At 48.0% G+C, this 22,931-nt stretch overlaps 1 protein-coding gene across 2 annotated transcripts; it reads right to left on the reverse strand.

Moving 5' to 3' along the window:
* Positions 1–1,994: 1,994 nt before the first annotated feature.
* On the reverse strand, positions 1,995–21,221 carry NFAM1 (NFAT activating protein with ITAM motif 1). 2 transcript variants are annotated; one of them, XM_063154666.1, is made up of 7 exons: positions 20,923–21,221; positions 17,477–17,642; positions 15,079–15,417; positions 13,947–14,056; positions 11,352–11,453; positions 6,757–6,843; positions 1,995–4,153 (listed from the first exon to the last, which is right to left on the reverse strand). In XM_063154666.1, the coding sequence occupies exons 2-7, from the start codon at positions 17,529–17,531 to the stop codon at positions 4,094–4,096; spliced, it is 753 nt and encodes a 250-aa protein (XP_063010736.1). In that variant the 5' UTR covers positions 17,532–17,642; positions 20,923–21,221; the 3' UTR covers positions 1,995–4,093. The 2 variants fall into 2 exon arrangements, with proteins under 2 accessions (XP_063010736.1, XP_063010737.1); XM_063154667.1 differs by lacking the exon at positions 17,477–17,642.
* Between the last annotated feature and the right edge of the window lie 1,710 nt (positions 21,222–22,931).

Consider the following 22,931-nt stretch of genomic DNA (forward strand, 5'->3'; position numbering starts at 1 on the left):
AATGGTGTCAGCAGCTACTCTCCTGTCCCTTGCATGAGCAGTCTTGTGCCAAGGCATTGGTACCTGGTGAAGCAATTGCTCCAGATGTCATGGATGCAAAAGAGGGGAGCCTGTCCTGTCCCCATCTCTTCACAGGTGCTGGTGGCACTTGGGCCAAGGTGCAGACCTTTGAGGAGTGCCAGAGTCACCAGCCCCAGGGGCAGCAGACACTCCTGCCTGGGGATGTTCTGTGTGGCTGGAGCTGCCCACCCCTGGGGAGTCTGTGGTCTGAGGGCTACCAGGGAAGCTGGCGGGGGCATGTGGGCACGCAGGGGACAGGAAAGGGAGCAGACAGGACCTAGGGCACCATCTGGTGGCTTCACTCACTGCCTTCCCTAAATCCCTGTCTCTCGGGGTCATCGTATGGCATGGCCAAGGGCTGAAAGAACACCAAGTCTTCCCAAGAGACAGCCCAGCTGGAACAAGAGACCCCTGCCCTTGGCCCAGACTTGCACATCTGTAGGCACTGCTGGGTAGGACAGCAGTGTAAACCAGAGCCATGGTAACCAATTTTTTTGGGTCCTTGCAGTCAAGCACTTCCCTTGATAAAGAACCAGCCCCAGCTGGGTATTCAGAGATGATTTGCAGTAGAGACCCCTGAGAAGGCTAAAGAAGAGAAGACAGAAGTGATGAAGGAGAACACGTTGGACACGTGTTTCACTGGCATTATCCATCACAGTAAGGTCTTGTCTGCAGATAAAGGCAAAATATACTTTGCACTGTTTTATATGACAAACCAGTGTCCATGCAAGAGCTTGTCCTCCACAGAAAAAGATCAAATCAACAAACCTCTCAAGTGCACCCTGGTTTCTGCCATCTCAAATAAGGATTTGCTGTAAAGCATTATGAAGGAGTCTATTTAAAGGGAATAGATGATTTCAGTGTCACCAACACTCTTTGTAGCAATGCACTCTCAGGACCAAAGGTTCATGTCTGCTGATGAGGGCAAAGGATCCTAGTCCTAACACAGCACCTCCTTTAGAAGAAGGCAGGCAGTGCATTTCCACCTCACACCACTGCTTACTTTGATAACAGGCCTCCACTTCCCTGAAATCCTGTCAATAGAAAAGGATAATTCAATACCTGGGAATCAAATGTTATACCACTACCAGGGAGCCTGCTCTGTGCATAACAGCACCATGCTGGGGGAAGCAAGTCAAGCTGAGGCCCTTAGAGACACAGTTTTTAACAGGAATCCCTTCTCAGCATTCAGTTTAAAGCAAAATGTATAGGGTGATCACAATAAGCCAGTCACTGCTTCTCACATTTGTGGAGCTGGGGAAACTGAGCCATAATTTCCTTTTTTTTTTTTTTTTTCCCAATTGCCTAACACTTACAAATGAATACATTTCCTCTTGCTAGTAACACTCATTTTTTGCACCTATGGTCATGGGCCACAGGGCCAGGTAAGACAAAAAGACCAAATGACAACAAAAAGATCAAGTGACTGCCTTTTCCCTGAACAAATCTCTGCTACAAAGTAGTTATACCAATAGTATATAAATGATATTTCATAGTCTCTCCTACCTGTGCCTTTAGGCATTTCCTCATACCACCTTGGAAAACCCCATACCATTTAAAAACATCCCTGCTCTCACAGCCTTCTGCTTCATGCTTTTCTCTCTACACAAGCTGTTGCTGCTGTGGCTGCCCATGGTGCATATACTAAAGAAGTGATTTTAGATTGTGGCTTCATAGCTTTAAACTTCCTTTTTCTCATGCAGCAGCCTTTTAGCCTTCCTCACAGGGCCAACCCAAAAGCCATTGAAATCAACACAGCAACCCCCACCCTGATTTTGACAAAGTTTGGCACACAGCCCAAATCCTCACATTTGCCAGTGTTCCTTAGGAATTTTTAATTTTTCACTTAATTGATGAGAACCTGGTGTGATTCTTCCAGTACTCTAGCACTGACTGTTCTAGAATAGCATTTCCCATTCCAAATACTGTTCTTTCTCTTATGTTTTATTTTAAACAGCTTCAGCTTTTTAATATAGAATTGTTCAGGCCTAAATGTAAGAAACATGCTACTTTAAAAGGTAACAGAAACACAAGACAAATCAACTCACTGCAAAGAGAGATCCTTGCCAGGAAATTTCCAGTAGCATCCAGTATTTTTAACATTTATAAAATTTAAAACACAAAACCTAACCATCATTATTTTGAAAGTTTTTACTTTTCATCTAATCCACCAGCATCTGCTGAATATTTTATTGCCACACTGCAACATATTTATAATTCATCTCATCATTTCTTCAAATTTGTTAAGGAAAGGAATTGTTATACCTGTACAATCCTCTGTAAATTCTTCCACAAACACAAACATTTCCTGGTCATATTAGTAAAATGTAAAACGTTTTACTTCAAAAATATTTATAATTGTTGTGATCACTTTACAAATTATAAATGGATCTAATAAGACATGCTGTCCATTCATTGCCTTTTCTTAAATGAATTCCTCAGCGCTGGGAAGAGAAAAAACATTTTTCTGTGGTTAAACAAAGTCCAAATTGCATGTTTGAAATCTTTTCTAATAAAAAGAGCAAAGCAATAAGCGGATTATCTCTTTAAACATGGTATAGGAAGGTTGGAGGCCCCGGAGACATTTTCCACAGCCTCTATCTCTGATACATAGCAACATTATCTTCAGCTAGAGAGGGTCCTATGACCCTGGAGCTCAATTTTAATTTGATCTTCTTCTTTAAAGAGGTTTCTACAATTCCTCTCAAGTTATGCTGCATATTCTTATTTTGGGTTGGTTTTGTTTGGTTGTTATTTCGTTGTTGTTTTTTAATATGAGATAAAACAGCCTCAGCTTTTTGATATGGTGGTTTGATCATGTTATACAGCTATTTAATGTAACTCCTTCCCTATCAGAACCAGAATATGCACCAACACAAATGGTAGGCAAGTTCCAGCTGACAGGGGAGAAAGAACTTGGACAGCAAATTCACTTCTAAGGCCTCCCTCCTCCTTCTTCCAGTAGTTCTAAGCTTCAGAACTGATCTCCTTGGCAATAATGTATGGTGGAGGGGTAAAGGAGCTTTATACTCTCTACAACAGCCAGCTGAAACAAAGGCCAATGGATTGGTTTTGGTGGGGCAGAGGTACCATGCCTGCTCCCACAGAGGCTCAAAATCCCAAACGATAACAATGCTCACTGCCAAGAAGAAAAGGAAACTGGGGAGCTCCCCTAGGACTTCTGCAGGCTGGAGCCTGGCCCCAGACCCGCCTGGCTTATGCAGCCCCAGCAGGGGAGTTTCCTCACGTTCGCCCCTCCTTGAACCTTTTTCTTGTTCTGGAATGGGCACTGTCACTGAGACATGTTGTCAGGAAGGGATATTTCTCTGTGTTCCTTTCCTCCACCTTTATCTCCATCAGTGCATCCAGTCCTCACTGCTGATATTGCTGAAGGGGAAGCATTTTCTTAGAGGCACTGATTTGAGTCGCCCCAGTAAGGTCGCAGCAGGCATCTGTGACTACTTGATGGGATTAGCAGATTACGAGAAAGCGCGTTTGCTGTGGGGTTCCTGAGAAACGGAAATGGGCAGGTGGATGCTTGGATCTGATTAAAACATGCATGAGGTCCTGATGGCTATTTCAGCAAAGCCACAAGCACAGGATCAGATGGGCGGCTGCAGGTCGAGATCGGAACATCAAGCCAGCACGCAGGGAAATCTCCGGATTGTGCTACCACTTGCAGAGGATCAACAGTTAAGTATTTCAGCCGGGGCAGGTGAGAGAAACCTTCACAGATTGCCCATTCCCAAGATAAGTGCTTGACAAAAGCAGCTTTTCTTTTGCAGCAAACAGCTTTGCTGCAAAATAGCTTTGCTGCATCAATGCAGACCGAGCCCCGAGGGATTTCAACAGATACATTCTGTTGTTAATGAAGGGCAGTTTAGAAGGGGCAAGGGGTTCACAATTCCCTCGCGGTTGTGCTCTGAAGTCAGTGTGGATCTCTCCATGTATCTGCATCTCATCAGGGATGTAAGAGAGTAGCTCTGCTATACAGAGAGATGTCTGGTCCACATAGGGTCAGGTATCTTCCCTGTTAAATATTCTCATACAGTGTATCAGAGGATTCTTCTAGAGTTTCTTGCTTCTTAGGGGTCTGCAGAATGATGAAAAGGAGAAAAAAGAAATGGAGGAAAATTATTCAAAAGATGATGAATTAATTCTTAATAAGCAGACACTGACATTTGTTCTGTTAGGAATGGCTATAAGTGATCTGCTGAAACAGAAGCCACTACAGTGAGAAATGCTGCTCCACCAGAGACGAACGTGACTAATCCAGCCCAAGGGATAAAGATGCCTCCTTTACTAGTCACTCTTCCCCAAAAAACTGTCAGACAGGGAGGGGAGGGAAAATTGGACTCAGTAAGAAAATAAATCACTTTGGATTCTGTGAAGGAGGAATTCCCTGACCTCCTCAATCCTGTTTCTTCAACAGTTGAGTCTATTCCTCACGACCGTTCCTTGTGTAGACAAGGCGCTGACAGACTGATATTTTAAGTGCTGTGTGGCACAGGCCTGCTGTAAGCAAGGTTACACAGCAAGCAGCTAAAATGCCACCGGCTGAACTAAGCCCTACCTACACTAGCATTTTCTCCGTTGCCACCACCAAAGGGAAACACTACAAAAGTGCTGAGTGGAGGCACCTCCAAATCATGCAGGATTAACCCCTTGCTATCCGAACTGGCCACCGGTCCAGAGTGACAGCCTGCAAATGCTCTTTACAGAGGCTTTCTGCCCTGTTTCCCTTTACAGCTCCCCCTCAGTTGTGCAGCCTCCCACAGCAAGGGCTGGGCTGGACCCTCTGAAGCAGAGTGAGCCACTGTCGAGCAATCTCAGCTCCCACTCACAGGCCAAACCCACTGACCCACAAGTCTCACTCTCAGGGAAAACACCCTCCTATGCTCTGGCAAAGACAGCTGGAGGACAAGCATCTCAAGTGATCACAGCCCAGGATAACTAAGAGAGGCTGATCAAAGTGCTTGCAACCATAGTGAACAGTGCAAACTCTCCCGTGCTGAGCTCATGGGATCCTGCCATTCACACCTCCCTTCCTCCAGAGCAGCACAAGAACTGGGGACACTTGGAATTGTCTGCTCTCAATGTGAGAGTCCATCCCATCTCCTCTCTGCTTTCTCCTCTCTTCCTCCCATCTCTGCTTTGACCTCTACCCCACCCTGGCTGAGGCTGCCAGTGCCAGACCCACTCACACACAGATGCTCCTCTGCTGTTGCTTTGTTGCTGCTCTGTTTTACAGACCCTCTGTCCCTCCAAGCAACGGCTGAATGGTGTGGGCCACACACAAGCAACTCAGCACAGCCTAGACAGCTCCCTGGTAGGGAAAAACCCCACACATACTTCATCTTACCATCCAGACTGAATCATTTCAGAGGGAGCAGCTGGTAAAGGTATACAGAAGAATAAACAGGATCAGAAAGAGGGCCCCTATCCAAATAATTCAAAATGCAGCAAAACACAAATGGAGGGATGCTGTCTTTTCCAGTGCATCAGATAAGACAAGCCCATATAGAACAACACATCCATCCCCTCAATAACCAGGAGCCTGCCACTGCTTTTGCTACCACCACCACGGTGGTGTCACAGCAGTAACTGCAGGAGGCCAGTGGCCATGGGACCAGACCACACAGCAAGTAGCTCTGACACAAAGGGGGCTGCTTGATTTTAGACCATCTTTTCCTTAAAGGTGGGAGTTGTGAAAATGTCTTAGACACATGTCCTTAATCAAAGAGAAGGCTGGTACAACCAAGGCAAATCTCCCCAAAATAACTTTAATGGGAGAGAGGAGCAGATGTTTTCCAGGAACATTTTCTAGCATTGGAAGAGGATATATTTTTTTAAGCAGATAAGAGGTCTGGAGAAGAAAAGAAAAATTAGGTTCTGAGGACAGGAAGGAAATGCTCCCTGGGGTGCCTGATGCAAGTTTTGTCCATATGAAACACTGATGCCTGCCAAAGGCAGGGTAGAAGGCTGCACGGGCCTCTGGTCTGCTTCATGTGGCCCCCACAACTGGTTTACACCTGCATACTCCTAGTTGCCTCTATTTTCACTGGGAGTGAATTTAGTTCCTTATCTCTCACTCATAATTCTCAGCCCAACAAGAAGATCCAAGTCCAAAACATATCCACACTGCCTTTTCCTGAGCACCAGGGCTGACAGCACAGACTGTGTAAGCCCAGCCTCTGCCCAAACCATCTTAGCCTCTGCTACCATGAAATGGCTCTCAGGTGCTTAATGCTGGCGAGAGGAAAGTTGTGTTCAGGGTCTGCTGCTGGTGCACAGATTCCTTCAGCCCAGAGGATGTCTCAGCTGCCTAAATAATCTGGAAAGGGCAATAACAGGACCAGCACCTGCCCAACTCTTCATGAATGCCTGTCTTGTTCAGAGGGAGCAGTGATGCCAAACCCCTTGGCGCCTTTCAGCACACGTCACACAGAAAAGCATCTGCACAAAACCATGAGTGCCAGAACTGGTAGAGCTGCAGGAGCCAGGGTTCTGCTGGAAGAGGGAAGAGAGGCTGCATGTGCAGCCCAGCTGGTGAGGGCATGTCACATCTCATTTTCCTCTTTTGGTGGGACTGCAGACACATTTACTGCCTGCTAGGTCATGAGACTGTGTGGGGTTTCTTCCCCCAGGTGCCCAGGGCATATGGGAACTTTCCAAGAACATGGCCCTGGCCCTTACCTTCCCTGGAGGATTCTTTCTGTGTGATGGGTTGTTTGTGTTGTTCTCGAGGCTAGAATAGACATCAACTTGCTGCACATCCAGGCTCTGCACAGAGAAGAGAAAAGAAAGTAGGTGTCAAATAAAATACTTAGGTTTAAGATAACTAATTACCCACTGGGTTGCTCCCCATATCATGCCAGACATTTTTTAGGGACCCCTGCCACCTCCAAAATTTTGAAGTACCTGACCTTAACTTGGGCAAACAGAAAATCCTTTTCCCCTGAAATACCTACAGTGCAGCTGCATCATCATCTTTTTTTCAGGCTTACAGAGACAGGCTTTGATGTTGCCTACCCTGTGTAATGCAGTGGAGAAGAATGCCAATGCCTCTGCCTCACTCTGCTCCAAAATTGGCCCAGAATGCAAAGTTGTGCACCAGGGGGACCACAGGTAAGAGGCAGCGCTCTGCACCACCCAAGACTGTTTAGGTGCCTGACAACCACAAGTTCTTGTTCGTGTTTATTCAGGGGACACAAAAGTGAGAAAATGGGAGAGGGTGGGGGTCAGAAGCACAGAACCTGCAGAAAATTAATACAATTTCTGTTTATTGTCTGTTGTTTTGGTTTTTTTCCAAGCCAGAACTCTCCTTTCCTCTTTGAGTGAGCAGAGAATTATAAAAAAATCCATATGCTCCCAGGCCCTCAAATATTACCACGGTCCCACTCAGCTGCACAGAGAAACACACACACACACCCTGCATGCACATGCACCCGTTCTCCCCCAGGTAATCGTGTCACAGGAGGTGCATGTCAGCTTGAGTGATATTCCAGATCTGCCTGAAGGATCAAACATAACAATCATGAGGACTTTTCCATGTGTGTTTCAAGGATGACAGCAGGTTGCCAAGGTGGCTGTTTCTCTGGCAACAGGAAGATGGGAGGAGCTCTGGCTGCAAGAGGGGCAGATGGTATTAGTGGAGAGAGCCAGGCACCCTGAAATGCAGTGAGAAGGATGAGTAAAACATGGAGGCTTCATTGGGGGCTGCCAATCACTTGAACACCCATAATTTCATGCAGAGTTGCAAACACTCAGCATCTTTAAGGATCATGGCCAGCAGGACAGTGCTTTGAACAGGGCCAGAGCATACAGAAGCAGCACTGGGGAATGAGCCTTGGAATAAACAGGCACTTAGACATGAGCTGACCACAGTGAATGGGGCACCACATGACTCTCACATTCCCACTGCTACTCTGGAAACAGTCAAATTATTTCACCTGTCTGCTTCCTGCTCCCCAAAACCTGCTTTGCCTACTCAGACATCCCCACCATTTGCATGTGCACATGTGCACACAGAAAATTCTATTTCCCCACACTCATTTTCAATTCTCTTTGTGATGCTCACAGTGAGGACCTTATCTTGTGTGCTGAGCTTCCAGAAGCCTGGCTCCATGTCCCCCTGGCAGGACAGGCAGCCTCTTTCTCTACTCCAGTCTGCAGCTACTTGCAAGCAAGGTGTTTAACTGCCAGAAACGATTCCCTTCCTTCCACATGCCTTCTTCCCATGCAGGCTGTTAACAATGCTGGTCCTTTTCCGGTCAGTTGGAGAGCTGGTGTCTCCAACCACCATTTGCAAGTTAATTACTTTTACTTGGTCACTGATCACCTGCTACTGTCACAGTGAAGGCACACAGGCCACTCTCCTCCCTGCTGACAGATGCCTTCCTATCCCTGAACAGCCTCCTGTCCCCCTCACACCTGGAAAAGCTCCTGTGCTCTGGAACCTGACTGCACCTGCACTGCAGGAGTTCTGTTTGCTGCTCAAAAAAGCTTGTTTGAAGTGTAAAGCAGATGAAGCAAGTCCCTCAGATTGTTATTTCCAAGCTGCTCGTTAACTGAGCAGCTAAGCTGGAAGTCAGAGGATATACAGGTCTGGTTCTGGGCAGTGCAGTGAGGCAGAGCTACTCTACAGCTGCAGGAGGACAGAGAGGTCAAGGAAGGCAGTACAGAGAGAACAAACTGGGTTCCCAGCTGCCCCCTTATTACCAGGCTTTTTCTACCTTGTATGCTTTTCACTGCACACAGCCACCCCCAAGGACCACAAAATACATAGTGGCACCTAGAAGAGCCACTGGGGAAGGTATTTTCTCCCAGGAATGTGCAGCAGGACAGCTTTGCAGAAAGTGTGTCAGGACCCTTCCCACACCAGGGATGAGCCTGCTGCCATGTAGGATAACACAGAGCATTTAATGAGCTGTGGCAGCCAGCTCCAACAGCATCTGTTACCTTGATGTCCAGTGCTGCCTTCTCTTGCTTCTGCTCCCAGCTTCAGGGAGGGAGGACATTGTGCTTCCCTGGCCTCACCTTCCTCCAAACTCCAACCTCTTGCTTTCCCACACAGACAACATAGCTAGCATGTGCTGGTCTCCTGTCCAGCCCCTGATCTCTGACCTCCTTCTTTATCTCACCACTGGGAGCTACTTCTCACTTGTCCTTCCTTTTTTTCCTTGCCTTAGATTACCCTAATGCTGATCACAGATTTTTCCCTTCCCCATGAATTAAGCACTGAGTTCAACATCCACCAACAGATTTTCACAACTCACCTAGTTTCAAACACAGTTTGCAGGGCTGAGTTTACACCATGCAGAGCCCAAATAAAATTTAGCTGTGGAGCATCAGAGTTATCATTCAAAGGAAGTAAGATTTGTCAACTTTCTATTCCCTTCATCTGTCCTGAGGGCCCATCCAATGCAGGTTTCCATCCCAGGGCTCTCACCCTCCCTCCCCCCCAGCCAATCATGCCATGCAGGGTCGTGCTTGCTGCTCTGCACATCACAGCCCTGCTCTCAGCCTGTGCCTTGTCTGGAGCAGGAGTTGCTGCTTTGAGCCCCCCCCCACTGCAGCAGTTGCTCCACAGCAGGAAACTCCCGTGGGCAGACTCGTACCCCCAGCACACAGGAGGTGGTCCCAGGCTGCTTGCAGCCCTGCCAAAGAGGGCCAGGCCACCTGCCCTGCACACCGGGCTGGCCAGGAGCCCTGAACAGCTGGTGTGTGGTTAACAGGCTTCACAGGAAGGCTGCTTGGGCCAGGTCCATAGGGCTCCTGCAAGCACAGGGGCTCAGCCAGCTCCTGGGATTGCCTGTGCCTAAGGCTGGCTCTGCTGGCTTGCTATATTAGCCTTAGTGGAGCCTGAACAGAATAACATGATGAAACATGTAATTAAGATGGAGCTAAGGATGCATGACGAGGCCGACTGAGCGAGAAATGGATTTGATTTTTTTTTTGTCTCCTTGCAGAAATCATCCACTTCAGCAGGAAACTACCCATTCGGATTTTTATAAGCCTGAATTAAAAAGAAATTACTTGATACAAATGAAAAGGTTTATAACCTGCAACCTCCTTTACCCAAAGCATTGCCTTTTGCCCAGAATAAACATATCCCATACAATATATAGTGGTCTCTTTTAAACTGCTACTCCAAAAATTAAAGGGCCACAAAATAGTGCCCCCCTCCCCCCACAGAGTGAGAATGAGATGGGGCAGGCCCATCCTCTTGAAGGTATCTGCCCCTGATCAGGTCTCCTGCCTCCCTGGCAGATCTTTGCTCCTCTCTGTAGTACATTCTCCAGAGCTTCGCTTTGTTTAGTTTAAATGATTAATGCAGCAGAGCTCACAGGTTTTCCTTGGAGACACTTTTCCAGCCCTTATAGACCTCACAGACAGAAAGGTTTCCTAATATGCAGGCAACATCCTTCTCTACTCACTTTCATTTTATTCCTCCTTGTTAGTCCCACAGTTCACAAGGAAAAAAAAAAACAACAAACCCTTTCCTTCTTAGAAGGAATTCATATAAAATGGAGCTGGACAGGTTGTAAATGGGATTAGGAGTCATGGTTACTTGAGGTAGCCCAGGTCTAGCCTGACATTTCAGGGGAACCACTTAAATCCTACTACCTATGACACTGTGGCTACTGGGTTCAAGGAGTGGGAACAGTCTGGGAAATGGAAAAGGAGATCCTATACAATGAAAAGGGAAATGCTTTAAAAAAAGCCTCCCTTGACTTTCTCCTTGCCCATTTCCCCCTGCTAGCTAGTTGTTCTGCTCAGGACTGCAATGGTCTGTGACACTGACACCAGTGAAGGGGCCACAGCTGAGGCCCAAAACAGCTGGGGGCTGGTCAGGGTATCATGTCTCTGTCCCTTTCCTGAGGCATCATTCTCCAGCTAGAAAGGCCATGCCCTTGTGACACTGCAGTACAAAGTGGGGCTGAGAGTCCCTCTTCCTTCCTGACTTTTGGAGATTCTTCTACCTCTTCCACCAGGAACCCATCCTGGCCCCACACTTGCTGCTCTGTGCTGCTGGCAGAGGGAAAGGTGCTGCTCAGCAGGGCATGGGGCAAGGTTTGGGCACTGGGGAGGCCATGACCGGGACTAGGATGGAGACACACCCAGTCCTGAGAGAAGCTAAGCAGGGCAAGGTCTGCAAGAACAGGCAGGTATGGAGGTATTGCTTCTGTTTCACATCATGACACTGGCACTGTCTGTAGCATGGCAGGGAAAGGAAGGGTTGTACCATGCTGTGGACAGAAGAGATGAAGGGTGATTCTGGTACTCACATCATAGACAGGAGGTGGTAGTGGTGGTGGGGTGGCTGAAGGCAGCTGTGTTTCTACCTTCTGTCTCAGGATATTTAGCCGGTTCCTTCTAGGACACAACACCTGCTCAGGACAAGACACCAAATGACACATTTGGAGAAAACCACATGTCCCCAGAGCTAAAATGAATACCAATGTAATATCAAAGCCAGCTGTCTGCACACCTCCTGAATGTTTTCACAAGAAAGAGTGTTGGCAGTGTCTGTACATGTGCTGGTTACTTTCCTCACTGCATGGTTAAGTGTAGAATCCAGTGACTCACACTGGAGCAGTGGAAAGGAGAACTGGGCTCTGTGTGTGCATATAAAGCACTTTCACAACCAAAACCTTACTGGCTGAAGGGTGTAAGTATTGAGCAGCACAAAACAATGCTATAGGACAGGGAGTAAAGCAGGGCACTGGTCATAGTGCAGAAAGGAATTTCAGCGAGGCAAAATGCAATTACTTTTATCAGGATTTGGCGAGGAAGCTTTTCCTAATACAAAGAGTCTACAGAAGAGCACCAGACAATCATTAATGGTGACATCTAGTCAGCGATACATGGATGCACAAGTCCAGCATGGAGTTGAAGGAAGAAGGTCCCTTTGTTTGAATGTTTCTTGCATCAGATGAGTTCTCCTTGAACATATTCCATGCACACACAGAGAAGGGTTAGCTCTGCTCAGCAAGCAAGAGAAGTGGCAGAAAAGGCAGAAGGCTTTGCTAAGTATCTCTGTTCTAATTCAGAAAGAAGTGGGATGATTATATTCACATCACATGAAAACGACAAACTGCTTTCCAGTCCATTAGTAACTAAGGAGGATGCTAAATAGCTTCTCTTAAAGATAAACATTTTTAAACCAGCAGGTCTGAGCAAGCTGTGGTGAGAAATATGGGCTGCATTCTGCAGGAGGGCAAATGTAATGACTGCACAATCTCTTCAGACCCCAAGGAGAGGCCATAAGTCTGAGATTCACTGGCCCACCTCAAAACCCAGAGATGCCAATTGGTGAGTAGTGACAGTGCCTCCCCCCGCTCATCCCCACAGAGACACTCTCTAGGCAAACAGAGATGGGGGCTCATCTCCAGCTGACTCCCTTTGCCTCTTACACTCCTCCCCCACGTCAGACTGCCTGCAAGGTAAGTCTCACGAGAGTAGCTGGGCTGCCAACTGCTGCCGTTCTGTTTTCAGCCTGGTGATCTCTGACTGTGTGTGCTGAAACCTGACACTCCTTGGAGTCAGAGGACTGTACACACAGCACAGCTTCCACACAAAGAGCACGCAGAGTCTGCTGTTGCGGTGGCACAGAGCAGCTTCAAGGAGTCGTGGGGCACACTCTACCTAGAAACCAACAATCCCATATTCCATTCTATGATGGAATGTAAGATGTAAGGGTATTTTTAGGCCAGCCTTGAGATTTCTAGAAGAATGCAGATGATGCTGTTGGAACACCTGAGGGTGGCAGTACTAGAAGCAGTAGGTTTTCACCTAACAACAGGGACTCCAATATCATGACTCCAGATGGTTTTTCCACAGGGTCCATCTCATGCAGATCTTCTAGCTCTGGTTTTGGCTTTTCTTCTCCCACTCTTCAAATCCTTTCTTCCCCACTTCTGGTATCTCCCCTCTGCTCTCAGCTTCCCAGATTGCACTTCCTTGGAATCTGGTCCCAACCTGGGACACTAGTCTAGTCACCCAAGAGGTTCTGTCAATCCAGTCTTAGGACCCTCCTAGTGCTTCCTCACTCCAGATTCCAGTCCCAGTTTCCCCCCTGAGGCTCGTTATTCCAGCCTCACAGAACCACTGCTAATGGAAGGTGTCCCTGGAGATTATATAGTCTGATCCTCATCCCTTTATTTTTTTGTTTTTGTTTTCCCCACAGTTATTTGTAATTTTCGCACAGGCTTCCTTGGGATCCTTGCCCTGACCCTTCCCTTCTCACTCTGTCTCTTAGTGTTTTCTTTGCCAAACAGATGCCCAAGGCTTTGGTCCCCATCCCCATCACAGTGCAGAGTTTTTTTGCTATGGTGCCTGAGCTCAGGAATGCAGCTGCAGTCTCCTTGAAAGAGTAACCTCCATCTGGACAGAGGATTAGAAATAGGGAAAGTCCTGCCATCAGGGTTGTAACAGATTTGCTCGGGTGCACAGGACATTATTGTCTAACTGGCCCCTTTACAGAAGTTTTAGGCAACTGAATTGGTAAATTGATAAAAGCCATGACTGAGTGTGCACAAACTGCAATTTTCCAAAATCCCATCACAAGGCTACATCTCCTTGAATATTCTCAGGCCAGCACACTGCTAGTGTGCCTTCTTGCCCTGTGTCAAATCCTCGCTCTAAAGCAGAGCATGCTGTAGCCAAACTGATTGCCAGAATTTCTTTAATGGGCAAATCACTTACTCATTTTGTCTTTCCTGTAATCTTTTTTTCTCGGAAAAACTTAAGAAAATAAACTGGATCAGACTCTCAGCATGGAAAATCTCAGGATAGGGACTTCCAATTCAGCCAAGTTAGAAAAAAATTGAATTAATTCCTAGAGTGCATCAGGTATTGCTTTGCATTTGGTTATTACTTGCCTTTCTTTTCCACAGAAGCAGAGCTGTTGCAGTGATGCTCAATACAGCCAGAAGAACAGTAAGGGTAACGAGGATTTCCCAGCTGTAAGAGGTATTTATGTATCCTGTATCTGTGAGAAAGAAGGTAAAAGGTTCACAGTAAGAGTGGAACCCTGCTGTATTTTTAACCCTGGAAAGAGCCTTGAGAAAACTAAAATGCAGGAGTGCAGAATGTAGTGGCAGAAATGCATACACCCTTCAAAACATACTCTGACTGAACAGAGAGCGGGGTGCAGCTGCAGAATCACACAGAAGATGCAGGGTATAAGCAGCTCTACTTCACAGAGGGAGGTGATATGAGACAAGAAATCTGGTAGATAGAGGTTGGCAAAGGTCTTTTTGTGATAGGAGCAGAAAGACAGATGGTGGAATGCACACAGGCCACATGAACTGGGAGGATGGGTACTGCAGGTATCCTCTGACCACTATAGCAAAGCTACTTCATCACAGCTCTTTGCATTTACATTAACAAGTTCTTCATATCCAACAGTCATTAATGCACAACCAGCCAGTCAGCAGCGTGCACTTCCTTATCACTTTTCTTAACATTCCTCTTATGTTGCATCAAGCTTTCCACTGCTTTCCAGTGTGCTCATTAAGTGACCAACCAACTCCCTGTACCAAATGGAAAAGAGGGAGGCATGTTGGTGAGGCCATAACCTGTTCATGAGTCCCTAAATCTGAGCATGCTGAATCTGTACATGCAGTAACTGCAAGCACCCTAATGAGTGACCTTATCAGCTGCCTCTGTCACACTGCTGAAGAACAAACCACACTGTCTTCTGAACACTGACACCTAAAAGCACTGTCTGATCCAGCGCTCAGGGTCCCTAGATAGATCCTGATTCCCATCTGGCAGGGCAGGTATAAATTACTGTCTCTTCATGTCCCCATCTATGCATTGGGAACAGCAGAACACCTGTGCCAAGTGCATTTCAACTCTGATGGCAATTAGTATTGGGCATAAAACATTATTCATACCTGACTTCATAGCATGTGTGGATAGAGAAAAAGAAGAGCAAAGATCAGGTTTCCATAGCCCGATACAGCTGATTTTTAGCCTCCTGCCCTTACTTTCTGGTTTTTCACTTACCTCTGATAAGGACAAACACTCCCTTTCCCATTTTTTTGATATCATTCCATTTGACCTCACAGTAGTATGTGCCAGTAGAGGAGGTGTTTTCAAGTGGCATGATTCTGTGGTCATAAGATAAGGCAGCAGTCTTATTCTCTTCTCCAGAAGGAATGGCTATGTTTTCCACCCTACTATAGATAATTGTCTTCTGAAGCAGTGAATTAATCCAGTAATAGGAGATTGAAAATTTGGTGTATTTCGGCATGTAAGGGAAGATGACTTTACAGGGGATGGATATTTCTTCCTTGAGCAAGGCAACCTGGATTGGAGGTTTCTGCAGTACATCGACATTTCCTCCTGTAAGAGTAGTAATTGTTAGCAGTCACCTAATCTCACTTTTAGAGAGGAGAGGATGGCTGTCCCACAGACAGCATCACTCTGAAAATAACCATACACCAGGAAGCACACCCATAGCACGCAGTGTTGGCCCTTGTCAGAAGCTGAGTGATTCAGAGCATGTGCCCTGTGTGATCTGTCACATCTCTTGGGTAATTGCTATCTGATCCACGATAGCCTGCTGCATTCACAGGCTTCCCCTTTTCTCTTGTGAGCTCCTCCATACAACAGCAGTACGCAGAAAGACAGGAAATTAAGCAGGAAGTGAACTGATTTTGCAGTGGTGTTTGAATGTATTTACAGCAGGTGAATAGAAAGCAATTTTCCAAGATAAATGCTAGCTGGACATGTCCTGGTGTATAAACCACGCTCGGGAATCTACATGTGGCTGTGTGATGGCTCTGTGGCAGGGAAGGTGTTGTGTGCAAGCAGGTGTTACCAGTGGGACTGTGTATTTCTGAATAGCAAGTGAGGAGGGAGATTGCATATTCTGTACAGAATCCAGCACCAGGGCCATGAGAAATAAGCCACAGCTTAATCACTCCATACCTTTGCTGCTCTAAAATGGGAGCAAAGCACAAGCCTCAGTGTTAGCTACGGGAACTATCTGCAGAGGACTGCAGATCTGAAGTATTTATATGTGACAGTATCTTAGCCAGAGATGAGAGCATGCCCTTCTCAGGCTTCCTCCTAATACACACAAGGCAGTTTAAAGTGATCTATCACTGCAACTCAGCAGACAATGATGTCAGAAGTTAAAAGAAAGGACGAATAAGATGAGGAACCATACCACAGTTCATTCCCTGTTTTATTTAATGAAAAGGAAAAAAACCTAAGAGTGAGCCACTGGCTAGTAAGGAGACTGGGGTACAGGACTTCTTTGGCTCCCAGCCAAATCTGGGTTCAATATCAGGCAGTCTCTGGATCTATTTATTTGTCAACTGATATAAAACCACGTATAAGGCAACTTAAGAGGAGGATCTTTGAGAAAGGAAACTGGAATCTTACAATTCTTGTCACCAAATGAGGATTCTTTCAGAGACATGAAATGAGAAGAGGGAAAAAAGGGTAGAGCGAGAAAGTAGGGGATGGGCAGACTTTTCCATTTATGCTTTTGATGGGATTCCCTGGAGTTCTGCATCTATGAGCAGGCTCATAACAAGGTATTAAAGCTGTCCCAGAGCACAGCCAGGCTTGCTTTTCTGTCACCATGGACTAATGGGGCATCACAACAGCAGTGTCACCTCAGCACAGCAGGAGCTGGCACTGGAAAAGGCAACTCAGACTTAGCACTGCTGAATGCTGAGCACTGAGGATTCGTGGTGAGGGACAACAATGGAGAGAGGGCACAGCTACTGCCCCGAAAGGACTGCTGGGAAGTACCAGATGTTAAGGAAAATTCTCTACACGTCACATAGCCAGGGACAACAGCCTGACAGTAAGGAAGAGCTTAGGTTACAACATCAGAGAAAGGTTCTTGGTTGTAAAAGCAACTGAGATACAGTACAGTCCCCAGGGACATGCTCAGTCCTGTGTACACTAGTTACAATAATATTATGGAAAGGTGGTAACAAAATCCTGCAAACACTGGGAGTGATAACCCAAGTAGCTTATTCTGGGCCATATTTTTCAAAATGATTCATCACCCTTCTCCCCATCTCTATACAGCAGAACACACATGAATACTGTTTCTACATAAGACACAGCTAAGCACTAGTGTAACAAAAGAGAGGAGAGATCCATCTTCTCATATTATCCCAGAAGCAACTAGGTTGAAAAGAACATACCAAGGAAAAAGCCAAACCATTTTATTTAGGTTATCTAACCCTTTTCCCCACGTTCCCTTGTTCTTGAGGATTCACTCTCTTAGCTTTGAAATGCTTAAAAGACAGAAATAGCAGCAGTGTGCAAATTCCTAGAGGGGATCTCTGGAAATTAGCAAAAGATAGCAGCTGGAACTGCTCTAATATGAAAAACATGAGAGTAAACAAAAGGAATTAAAAAGAAAATATTTGTTTACCTCCACACTGAAGCAACCAAAGAAACAGGAAGATGACTTTTGGATTTGGGATCATGACGGGGAGGTCAAAGGCAGTAAGCACGCACCCAGACACAAAGATCCAGAAGGCAAAGGAGGTGGGGGTTTGTCAGGTATTTTCATGCCAGGGCAGCTGGTCGATCCCCTCCTGTTTGCAAAGGGACAGGCGAGATGTACACACACTGCATTTGGCAAGCAGTTCCTGGCAGATGCAAGCTCTTCTGCTTTTTGGTCAGACTCCACCCCACACCAGGGCTGACTTCTCTGTACTACAACGATGGTGTCAGCCCTACCAGCGGGTGTCCAAAGACGGGACCACAAGCACTTTAACACACAGAGCTTTGCTTCCTGATGGCTGTAAAATACCGCTTGCATTTACAACAAACTTTGTCACCTTCCACAACGTGGGGGATCGCCCTGTTCTGCCTTCAACACAGAGAACCAGTATACTCATGAGTAGTCAGTACAGAGCAAAGGCTGTACTGTACCACTGACTCCATAAAATGGCCCTCCACAGCCAACTTCTCCACTCGGTCCCTCCAGAGGAAGGCACTCACATTCACAGAGTGAGGACAACCAGACGGCAAATTCGTCCCAAACAGCTGGACCATTTCAGATCCACACCATGCTGGCTCTGAATCAGCTTCGCAGTGCAGGCAAGCTTTAAGTAATCTATTGTAGGCAAATCTAAGGAGAGCCTTTTGAAGAAGAAAAACCACGTTTTGTGGGAGGCTCCTGCCGCCTATACTCACGAAGAGTCTTTGATTTTCAATGAATGCTTGTTTTTAGCTAAGACATCTGCAGTGCAACAGCTGAGCAGCATCTGACTCATAAAAACTCCTGTGGCTGAGAGGTCCTCGCTTCTCTTTAGGCAGCTTCCTCCTTTCACACTTCTTGTGAGACAATTGCAGAGTCCACAAGAAAGGACTTGCTGCAACTTCAAGGGTGCCCATTCACATGGGGTGCTGTGCTGCAGAGACTGGTGGGGGTGCTCATGTGGGGAAAGACCTAAGGCAGCAGATGAGCCTGTAAGCTTTGCGTATTCAAAAGCACTATCAGTTGTTTTATCCCTCCAGACTTTGTAGGAACAAAGTTTACTCCAAAAAACCTTTGGTTTACAGCATTGTTCCTCCTGTTCAGACTGGGACAGGTCCCTTGGAGGAAGGGGTCTCGACACAGGGGGAGGCATGTGCTGCGTGATGCCCAGGGACAGCTCCAGTACCTCTCTGAGAACCCTGACAGATGGGGAGAGGAGAAAGTGGCTTTGTGTGGCTGGTGCAGCAGCTGCACTCCTCCAGGGAAGGTTTAGCTCAGATTAGCCAAAACTAACTCCTCTCCCCAAGACATGCTGATGTGAGCTGCACGGGGCTGGTCTCAGCTGGAAATCACTCCTCACAGGTCTTAATGCTGAGCAGCAAGGACAATCAAAAGCAGTAACAAGACACTTGGGGCCCACTTGGCATTTCAGATATGGAGGCACAGATCAGGCAGCTGTGGCTCTGGGGTCACAACAGTGTTCAGAAGCCTTTCTCAGGCCTCAACAGCACCTCAAGGTAGTCGGGGCAGGGAGAGAGAAGCAAACAGAGGCTCACTACCTTCCTGTGGAAGAACTCCACTGAATAGTGAGGGCTTCCTCAGCTCTTATATCATGCTCATCCCCATGGTAGCACACAGCTTTGTAATTTCTAGTATTGATGTATTTCTAGAGGACAGAACATGCTGCTCCTGCCAGTGATGTGTTTTAACTGTTATCAGCATTTATCTGCTTCAGGAATTCAGGGTGATAAGTGGATTAAGTGAGGTAGGTTCGTAGGGCTGCTAGGTCAACATCATCCTTCTGTCATTTCTGTTCTCTTCCTATAAACAATCCTGGTGCCACTCGAAATGCCAAGTCCTAGAAATATCCCTGTCTGGAATTTAAAAAAAAAAATCTAGCATTTCAAAAGAGATCACACACAAGACTCAGCTGTGGGATTAAAGGCACAGCCAGGCCAGAAATACTTTCACTGCTGGGATTTGCTATGGTAGAGCTCACTGAAAAGAAATGGCTTTGAAACGACTACCCAGCAGCTATTAACTGCGAGACAGGATGACATTCTGTTCCTTAGAGCCTAAAGGGAGCCTGAATCTTTGAATGTTAAATTCTAATTCAATTTGGTCTGGGGATTCTGAACTGAGTTTTAACCCTGGAGACATAAATGCAAGGAAGATGAGGAAAAGCTGGGGAGTTGCTATTACCAGCCAGTAGCAGGACTGAACTGATCGCCCCAAAACTTACGTGGAGCTAACCAAGATACCTGTGCCAAAGGAAATAAATTAAAAAGCTCCAAAGGAACAGGTCACTGTATGACCTTCACTCATGCATTATACAGTGCATGGGTGCATGTGAGCCAGTCTCTACAGCACGATGAGGAGAGAACAGCCAGGCCAGCTGCAAACCCACCACAGCACTGACTGTACATCTTGGTCCTTCCTTTAATGCAGCAAATGCTGACACTTCCTGAAATAAAATACAGGATTGGGGTAGATTCAAGCCAGTTTCTGCCTATAGCTGAAAAGTGGATATTAATTTCACTGAAGCACTTTAAAAAGCCCACAATAGTGGCCAGCATTCCCAACCATGAGGAAAAGCACATTGTTCCAGCACACATGAACAACAAGTTTGGGCAAGTGCTGCACCTACCAGAAGTGCCTGTTCACAGCTGTGTCCAATGTACACCCACAAGTCAAGGCACACACACGAGCCCACACATGCCCCCACAGCCAACTCCAGGGAAAGCATTAATTCAAACAAAAAGGTTGCTGCTAGCCAAGGCAAAAGCAATGCTGCAGAGACCACAACAAAGCCTCTTTATTGCTGAAGCGTTTAACACCACAGCCATCCAAAAGAGAAACACCGCCTGGCACACAGAAAAGCTGCAGCAGCTCAGCGAGCCTGACTGCACAGAGCGCTACAGAGCATTCCCCAGCACGGCAGCTCTGCGTTTGCTGCCTTGTCAGAGACCAGCTCTAACCCCCATCGCTGGAAAGCCAGCCAGTGGCAACATGTACACCTCTGAGGATTCACAATCTCTTTGACTCATCTAACCCCAGACTCCAGGGCGTAGAGTCTCCCTCTGTCTGGCAGCAGGAGCGATAGCGGAGCCAGCATGAGCAGGACCGTACCTCTGCCAGCATTTTTACCACTCTTGTGAGTCGAGTGCCTCTCAGCAGGGCTGGATGATGCTGAGGTAAAAGCTGCCAATGCCCTCACTACGTTTCTACCCGTTGAAATGCTGTAGGGAATGATCAGTGACTTGATGGGAAAACAGAAAATTAGAGGTGTTGCCACCACCATGGGGAAGGGAGGGGACAGTTCTCTAATTCCCTTTCACCAGCAAAACAAGTCTGCCTTTGAAATCACCCACTGCTGCTTTTCCTCTGGTCACCTGCTGGAAAGATTCCCAGGAACTAAGTTACCACCACAGGCCTGACGAACACTCGGGGCCGTGCCCCAGCCTCGCCGGCGAATCCCACCCGTTCTCCTTCACTGGCTCCTTGTGCGGCCAGCGGGAATTCGCCTGGCGGGAGAGCTGTATCTACTCAGGGTGACACCTTCCAGAAGAACATCTACCTGCCCGGGCCTGGGGCTGACACGAGGCCAGGGCGGAGCGGGCCATGTTAGGTCCGCCTGATCCAGGGACTTAAATCTTGCCGGGGGCAGCCCCCCCCCGGCCCCTGCGGTTGGCCGAGCCGCGCTCACGGAGCCCGGTGCGGCCGTGCCGCGGTGGCGGGGCGGGCAGGGGCGGGCGGTGGCCGCTCCCGCCGCCCCGCGCCCTCGCCCACAAGATGGCGCCGCCGCCCCGGCCGCCCCCTCCCTCCTTCCCGCGCCCGCCCATCCACCACGGGCCCAGGGCACCGGGGGACCGGAGGAGTTGCAACCCTAGAGAAAACGAGCACAACTAGGATCCACTTAAGGCAAAATTAATGCTAATTAACCGTAATCAACAGGTCGAGGAACAACTTTTACTCGGCAAGCTGCAGATACTGCAGTCGCAGTTCGCCCGTCAGGCAGGAGCAGCAGAAGACGGGTGTGGAAAAGGAAAATGAACCGCTGTGCCGCGGGTGTGACCCATCCCCGCTGTGTCCTGCGCTCGCCGCCGCTCTCTGCGCCACAAGTCTCTGTCTCCGCCCGCAGCAGCCCAACCCAGTCATCCCCCACACGCCTCTTGCCCCACCACCGGACCCTCCCCTCGCAGCCCCCTCTGGCAGCGGCAGCCGAGCCGCTTCTGCCGAGCCCTTGTGGGGGGCAGCAGCTCCAGCCGGGGGCAAAGCACAGGGAGCCGCCGGCGGCATTGCCTCCAGCCCTGGCACCGCCTCCGCACTCACGGCCGTCCCTTCTGTGCCGAGGGTGCTCTGGAAACTCTTGCCTGGGCTAGTGAGGAACACAGTTTTATTAGGAATGACAGTTCTCAGCTTGCAGAGGCCTCTTGGCACCACGCGTGGATGCTTCCACCACAAGCAAAGCCCAAGTACCTATTTCATCCCAGTGACCAGTGATGCTGCACTAGTCAAGGTGCTGGTAATGGTGTTCAGCTTGCTGTGGCTGTCTCAGCAGGGGCAGGCTCAAAGGAGTGTCCCCACAAACAGCCACAGACTCACACACCTCGACAGCCCCCACGGGAGCATGAGTACAGGAGTAGCAGGCACACAGCCCTCCCACGGTCACAGGATGTGTCACCAGCCCCTCAATGCCACGTCCAGGCCAGCCCAAACTTTCTCCTATTAGCAGCAAAAATGCTGAGGTGGGATGCTGGGAAGAGCAGGGCAAGCTGCCAGCAGTGCTTTCCTAAAACAGGAGCCCCTGAGCCCCTGCTCACCAGCTGCATGCCTTCAGGTGTGCACATCAGGCTCTGAAAGTGTCCTGAGCGAAGGGCTGTGCATCCCCCCTGCTGGGGGTGAAGGGGGGCAGGCAGGAAGTTTGGCAGGTGCTGGATATGCTGTGCAGGGCACACACAGGGAGGATCATGTTGGACAAGATGGCAGCAGTTGCAAGGGAGCTGCAGGACTGGCTCGTGCCAGCAATGGCCTCGCCAGATGGCCCTTCTGGTCTTGTCTGTGCAGGAAAACTCCTTGGGCCTCAGCCCTGCTTGGAGCCAACCAAGTTGTGCCAACCCCAGCTCCCTGCAGCCTGGCAACAGTTTCTGACTGCCCCCAGGTACCCAAGCCTGCCCCACAGCTGACTCTGAATCTAAGCTGCTTCCCCCACCCTCACCCAAGCTAGTTCAAGAAATCCCTGCACTCCCTTTCACCCAAACCACCTCATTCCCTTGCATGCTCTTTCTCTCCCTTTTCCTGGCTTTTGTTTTTTCTTTCTTTTTCCTTTTAATGTCTTCCCTTTTTTTGGTTTATTTTTGGGACCTTTTCTTCAGCCTGCAGGAGCTTTTCACCTCAGGAC

This window comes from Melospiza melodia, chromosome 4 (genome assembly GCF_035770615.1).
Source record: "Melospiza melodia melodia isolate bMelMel2 chromosome 4, bMelMel2.pri, whole genome shotgun sequence".
Classification (NCBI taxonomy): Eukaryota; Metazoa; Chordata; class Aves; order Passeriformes; family Passerellidae; genus Melospiza; species Melospiza melodia.